Source organism: Brienomyrus brachyistius, chromosome 18 (genome assembly GCF_023856365.1).
Source record: "Brienomyrus brachyistius isolate T26 chromosome 18, BBRACH_0.4, whole genome shotgun sequence".
NCBI lineage: Eukaryota > Metazoa > Chordata > Actinopteri > Osteoglossiformes > Mormyridae > Brienomyrus > Brienomyrus brachyistius.
Window position 1 is genome coordinate 17,556,537 of NC_064550.1, and position 6,931 is coordinate 17,563,467.

General features: G+C 46.6%; 1 protein-coding gene across 2 annotated transcripts; it reads left to right on the forward strand.

Moving 5' to 3' along the window:
- The first annotated feature begins 155 nt into the window (after positions 1 to 155).
- On the forward strand, positions 156 to 6,804 carry cct8 (chaperonin containing TCP1, subunit 8 (theta)). Of its 2 annotated transcripts, XM_048984494.1 has the most exons (16): positions 156 to 341; positions 1,211 to 1,301; positions 1,414 to 1,493; positions 1,763 to 1,912; positions 2,009 to 2,189; positions 2,548 to 2,609; positions 2,700 to 2,837; positions 3,497 to 3,675; positions 3,995 to 4,061; positions 4,616 to 4,703; positions 4,800 to 4,915; positions 5,017 to 5,088; positions 5,173 to 5,337; positions 5,780 to 5,899; positions 5,994 to 6,120; positions 6,536 to 6,804. In XM_048984494.1, the coding sequence occupies exons 1-15, from the start codon at positions 282 to 284 to the stop codon at positions 6,099 to 6,101; spliced, it is 1,677 nt and encodes a 558-aa protein (XP_048840451.1). In that variant the 5' UTR covers positions 156 to 281; the 3' UTR covers positions 6,102 to 6,120; positions 6,536 to 6,804. The 2 variants fall into 2 exon arrangements, with proteins under 2 accessions (XP_048840451.1, XP_048840452.1); XM_048984495.1 differs by lacking the exon at positions 5,994 to 6,120 and having other exon boundaries at positions 157 to 341.
- The last annotated feature ends 127 nt before the right edge of the window (positions 6,805 to 6,931 follow it).

Below are 6,931 nucleotides of genomic sequence, written 5' to 3' on the forward strand. Positions count from 1 at the left end.
ATTTATAAAAAAAATAAATAAGGAATATAAAATATGAACTGCAATTAGTTTTTTGTTCAATTAAAAGTTAATCTTATGGGTTATAGTTGCACAGTTGTGTGGATGTAATCGATCCATAATCATTCTGCGATTCATCAGACTGCCTTGTGAATCGATCCGTTCGACTATCGATAGAGCTGGGCTGCCCTCGCCGAATTTTGAGCTCGTGCGCCGGCCACCGGTTCTTTCTTCTAAGTACTTGGGGCGGCGAAATCTTGTTCTAAAGAACAGAGACGACAAATATGGCTCTACATGTGCCCAAAGCCCCGGGCTTTGCCCAGATGCTGAAAGATGGTGCGAAGGTATTGTGCTTTATTATCTTTGTCTTTGCTGTCTGTTCGCGGTTCTCATGTTCAGCAGCAGTTTTGTCCCGTCATGTGCTGGACGTTTCTGGAACAGTAGGCCCGGCCTCTGGCTCCGCGTCGCCTTCTTTGCGTTGCATCTTTTGCGATAACAGAGAACCTCAGTATTTTATATACATTATCTTTATGTTATTTATTTTAGAGACAGTATTACCTTTCGTGTATTTATTAACCAACGAACGGCTTTTTTTTCCTGGTTATGGCATCCCACACGTGCATGTGTTCATAGTTAGCTCGGATGCTAGTTAGCAGCTCATTCATTTTCCTGTGATAGTCAGTCCTTCGTGTTAAATTAAGCGACGAATCGTTTTTAAGTTCCGACATGACAGTTTAGATGCCACATTTTATGTAAAGTTAATTCGACTGACTGGTGTTATGCTCTTCTTCGTTTGATGACATAGAGTAGCGGATTACTAATTATTAGCAAGAGTGTCATCGATATGCGTGAATTTCTATTTTTTTTTGTTCATTTGTAGGTACATTTGCATACATTAAAGCATTGAGCGGTGGCTTGCACCGTTGTTTTTCATATTTGCAGCAATATTATCATGTCCCCTTACCACCTACCAAATTCAATATATGCAATATATGTCTTTTATAGAATTCTGTATTCATTCTCCATCCATCCATTATCTTCCGCTGCATCCGAGGTTGGGTCGCGGGTTTATTCATTCTGTTTATTCGAATTAGCCATTGTTATCTCTGATATGTTTCATGTTAAAAATCTTAAGCTAAAGACAGCAGAGGGTGAATTTATGAGGATATGGGTCATTTTAGTTTCATTAATGTGGTTTTTCTGATCTTTTCAGCACTATTCTGGTTTGGAGGAGGCTGTCTTCCGGAACATTCAAGCATGCAAAGAGCTGGCACAGACCACACGGACTGCTTATGGACCAAATGGTATGGACTGCTTCCTTGGTTGGAAACATCTCAGGGCTCTGGGTTCGGTCTGTGGAGTAGTGCAGCAGCAGCTGACTATATATGTATGAATGCCATGTGGTTTTGTCTGTAGGGATGAACAAGATGGTCATCAACCACCTGGAGAAGCTCTTTGTCACAAATGATGCCGCAACCATCCTGAGAGAGCTTGAGGTAGGACACGGTGCCCTGATGAGGTGTGGCAGGCGTTAGATGGTAGTGATGGCCAAGTGAGGCTTCATGAACCATTTGCTGTTTTTTTTTGACCCCACTAGATGGCGCTCCTTGTTTGCTTTGGGGCATGTGTTGAACCCTTTTTTGAACAGAGAGCACCATCTAGTGGGGCCAGAAAATACAGCAAGTGGTTCATGAAACTTAATTTAGCCATCACTACTAGATGGTTACTTGTCTATGTGCTGACTGAAGCGTTGCTTGTTCCTCAGGTCCAGCACCCCGCCGCAAAGATGATCGTGATGGCATCCCATATGCAGGAGCAGGAGGTGGGCGATGGCACAAACTTTGTCCTGGTGTTTGCTGGGGCCCTGCTGGAGTTGGCTGAGGAGCTTCTCAGGATGGGTCTGTCTGTCTCTGAGGTGAGCAGGCGACAAAATGAATAAACAAACAAAGGAAGCCCCACTACACTGCCCTGGGTGGATGCATCTCCTGACGCTCTATGTCACTGTCGGCAGGTCATCGAGGGCTACGAGATGGCCTGCAAAAAGGCCCTGGAAATCCTGCCAGACTGTGTGTGTTCATCAGCCAAGAACCTTCGGGATGAGAATGAGGCCACTTCTGTGATCCGCCCAGCCGTCATGAGCAAGCAGTACGGCAACGAGGACTTCCTGGCCAGCCTCATCGCCCAGGCCTGTGGTGAGTGCCGTTTGTCTCTGCTGTTAATGTAAAATGAGTCACATCTGCCTTCTGTTTTTATACTCTAAATCTTTTTTGGTGTTAGGCTGGCTCTGTGCTCCTGGAGTTGCGTGTTTAACACAGCGGTCTCCAACTCCGGTCCTGGAGAGCTACTAGCCAGTAGAATTCCTATTCTATCTGGCTTCTCATGAGCTGCACCTGTTCCTGGTATTTACCTGGGAACAGCTGTGGCTCATCAGAAGCCAGGTAGGATAGAAAATGCACTGGACAGTAGCTGTCCAGGTCCGGAGTTGGAGACTCCTGGTTAAACATGGTCTGACCATTTCCCCACTTGAAACACTTCCTATTTGTTTTGCAGTTTCCATTTTCCCAGAGTCCGGAAATTTCAACGTGGACAACGTCCGGGTGTGCAAGATACTGGTAAGTCCCCTTGATTTTGGAATCGCGCAGGACTCCAGCAGATTGCAGCAGGGAAACTGATGTGACTCTGTTGGTCTGCTGCGATCTCAGGGCAGCGGCCTGAATGCTTCGTCAGTGCTGCGGGGGATGGTGTTCAAGAAGGAGGCTGAGGGGGACATCACGTCGGTGAAGGACGCCAAGATCGCCGTGTTCTCCTGTCCATTCGACTGCATGGTGACTGAGACCAAAGTAAGCCGATCGCTCACGGACCTCGTTTTGGCCAGAGACAGATCCCAGAGATCTCGTTACTCGTACCTCCTATCTATGCACCTCCATTTCATTAGAGCTGTGTTGGACATCTAAGGCCCATATACTTATTTAACAGCATAACTTGTGTTTTTTTTTTTTCTTTTAATTTTTGATTTCAGTGTAATTATTTTTCAGTGTAACTTTTTTATCAGAGATGCACATAACTGGTGCACAAGTACACATTCGCTGTATAATGCGACACGTATGCATTTACTCTGCTCTGATAAGATTACTGTGCACATTTATGCATCTAATTTGTACTTCATTTGCAGTTTAAATGTTAAAATGCACAGCGATTTCTCATCATTGCAAAGCGAATGCATATAAATATGCATCTGTGCTGTGGTGAAAATTGCCGTCCGTATTGCATTATACGGCGCATGCATAGCTGCACACCAGTTGCATGCATATCTGTCTATTACCATGTCACTCTTTCAGAATGTCCTCCTGCTGTCACTGTTCATCTGGCAGTGTTAACCTTGCATTTCACTGCAGGTTATGGTCTCACTGTATACCTTGCATGTGACAGAACCATGTGTCACACCAGCCATATGATCATCACAAAAACATGGAAAACTATGTGCAAATTCCCACCCCAGGGCACAGTTCTGATCAATAACGCGGACGAGCTCCTGAACTTCAGCAAGGGCGAGGAGGGCCTGATGGAGGCCCAGGTGAAGGCCATCGCAGAGGCTGGCGCCAATGTGGTGGTGACCGGGGGCAAAGTGGCCGACATGGCCCTGCACTACGCCAACAAGTACCAGCTCATGGTGGTCAGGTGAGGCACGGTCTGCTCTGCCGACGCTGTTTACGCTTGTATTGTCATGTACATGTTAGTGTGTCTGCAAATACAAGAGCATAATAGCAATTAATGAAGCAAGTTATTACTCCTAGTAGCAAATGTTTCTCAGCTAGTACATGTTGCACAGCTACTTGCCATACCTCCCGAATGTACGACGCGGACGTTGTTCACTGCTGACATCCCTCGGTCCACTCCTTGCAGGTGCTTTGCAGTGCTTTGACGCACTTGATTGTCAGTGAAGGAATAAAAGTGACTGGCTTTTCGTTAATAAGAGTTTCTTGTAATTTTCTATTAGGCTGAATTCAAAATGGGACTTAAGAAGATTGTGTAAAACCGTGGGAGCCATTGCTCTTCCCAGACTGGTGAGTAACGCAGTGTAGCAGAAGTCTGTGAATGTGGAGCATCTTGGCGGAAACATCGTCCCCGGCATTTCAACTGAGAATATTTCTTGCTTTAGCTCTGATTTTAAATCGGTTTTCTCCTTGTGAAGTTTGAAATGGAGTCCTATTGGTTAATAAAGTTGCAAATTACCTTATTCATGGAAACGTCGATGTTGATAGCAGTTATTCTACTTTTATATACATGATATGGGGGAGATGCAGTGGTTAGTACTGTTGCCTCACCCCTCTGGGACCAGGGTTCAAGTCTCCACCAGGGTCACATGTGTGTGGAGTTTGCATGTTCTCCCCGTGTCATCGTGGGGTTTCCCCTGGGTACTCCAGTGTCCCCCCCACAGTCCAAAATCCTGGGTTGTTCCCCGCCTTGTGCCCGTAGCCTCTGGGATGGGCCCCAGACCCCGCGACCCTGAATAGGACAGGCGGTTTCAAAAACTGGAAGGATGTATATACATAACATAAGCCTGGCTGCCTGAACCCCTTGGGAATAAGTGTTAACCATCATTTTTTTTCATTCACAGACCGTCCCCACCCCCGAGGAGATGGGTCACTGTGACACTGTTTACCTTACAGAAGTAGGCGACACACAGGTTGTCGTCTTCAAACACGGTGAGACTCGCAGCTAAAGGCCTCCGGAAAGGATATAAATCGGCGGGGGGGGGGCAGGAGGGGGACACGTGGTCATGGGCTTCCTTTCGCTCGCAGAGAAAGAGGACAGTGCCATCTCTACTCTGGTGATTCGTGGGTCCACTGACAACATGATGGATGACATCGAGCGGGCCATCGACGACGCCGTCAACACGTTCAAGGTTCTCATCCGGGTAAGGCCCGCTCAGGCTGATTATTAATGCAGCAGCAGATCTGTAAAAGGCAGATGTGACTGTATGATCAAGAGACAAAACCTTCGGACCCTCCACCCCAGGATAAACGTCTTCTGCCGGGTGCCGGAGCCACTGAGATCGAGCTGGCCAAGCAGATTGCATCATACGGGGAGGTAAGTGAACGGCGGTTGATGTCCTCCTCTCTGTTCCGACATTGCTATGGCCACAGGCCTGACTTTGGTTGCTGTTCCTTGCAGTCCTGTCCGGGCCTGGAGCAGTACTCCATCAAGAAGTTCGCGGAGGCGTTTGAGGCGCTGCCGCGGGCCCTGGCGGAGAACTCGGGTGTGAAGGGTAACGAGCTTGTTTCTAAGCTGTACGCGGCGCATCACGAGGGGAACAAGAACATCGGCTTCGACATCGAGGTGAGATCAGGGAGGGTGGGACGCCACAAAAAATGGATACAGTGCATTAAAAATGCAAGTACCCTTTGACTTACGATGGGGTTATGTTACGATGGACCCATCGTAAGTGGAAAATCAGTCGTATGTGAGAATATGATTAAAAAAAATGTCACTGAATAAGTAAACAATTATGGTAACTGAATACCAGTTATTGAAAAGTAAATAAATGAATACACAGTACATAGAAGAAGCTCTGTATGATGCATTGTTAGACACTTCAGGCATGACTGGGCGGATGCTGCCATTTCCCAGCATCAGCAGCAGTTATCATGCGCCATTTCAGTCGGCTGGAAATGCATCAAAATTCAAAGATGATGACTAAATATGCATGATTGCCGGACCGTGGTAAAGTTGAACCATCGTAAACCGAGGGCCGTCGGCCATGTGTTCCCTTCTGCCTCAGACCGAGGGGGCGACCGTGAAGGACATGCTGGAGGCTGGAATCCTGGACCCGTACCTGGTGAAGTACTGGGGCATCAAACTGGCCACCAACTCGGCGATCACCGTGCTCCGAGTAGACCAGGTCAGGCCTTGCGTCTGCGCACGCGGTTAAAACCAAGTTTCAGAAGAAAGTTCTCATTTGGGATGTTAACGTGGTCTTGTGTGCGACGTATCAGATCATTATGGCTAAACCAGCCGGTGGACCTAAAGCCCCGAAGCAGCAAGGCCACTGGGACAAAGACGGTTGGGACGACGAACCTGATAAATTTGACAGCCATTATTAGTCGTATTTGGACAAGACAGGTGTGCTGGAGCAAAGCACGCACAATGGAGTGTTTGAGAAAGCATGGATATGTTCACACTCGGGGGATGTGTTGAAATAACATGCTCATTTTGGCACCTATGTTTGGTACCACAGAGTGACATGACTTGGTCTCCTTGTTCTCCACTGAAGCTAACGGATTATGATTTTTCTTAACCCGCTAATGTTTGGTGTGACACTGGCCAGCATGAGGCGCTGAGTTTCACTTAACTGAAGCGTTTCGCTTGTAATGCAGACAGCTTGATGCACTTATGCATGCTGCATGTGTAGCAAAACAGGCTAGTTTTCTGGGGTGGCATTGAAGTAGAACTTTAGAAAAATGCTGCTCCTGCCTGACAGGCTGTCAGATGGCTTCTTGGTCTCTGCTGATCTGTCTCATTTTTCCCTCCTATGCAGATCATCATGGCTAAACCTGCAGGAGGACCCAAAGCGCCCGAGGCCAAGAAAGGCTGGGATGAGGAAGACTGAGCTGATTTTTCTCCCTCATGAACAGACCCTGGCTCACACTTGGTCTCCTGAATCACTTGTATACGTTTATTTAATGACTGCTCTACAACATTTTTTCTCTTAGGAATAACTGTTCATTGTTCAAGTAACAATATATGGCTGGCATTGCTTTGTTTTTTTTGTTATACCAATAAACGGCACTTGAGCTGTTGTCGTCATCCGTTTTTGAAATTGAGCCTTGTGTTTAAACTTGTCATAGAATGGGCGACTTTATTCCAAAGCATTCTTAATCTTCCTTTTTGACTAATAACTTTGTTGACTGATTAATATTTCAAATAGTAATGG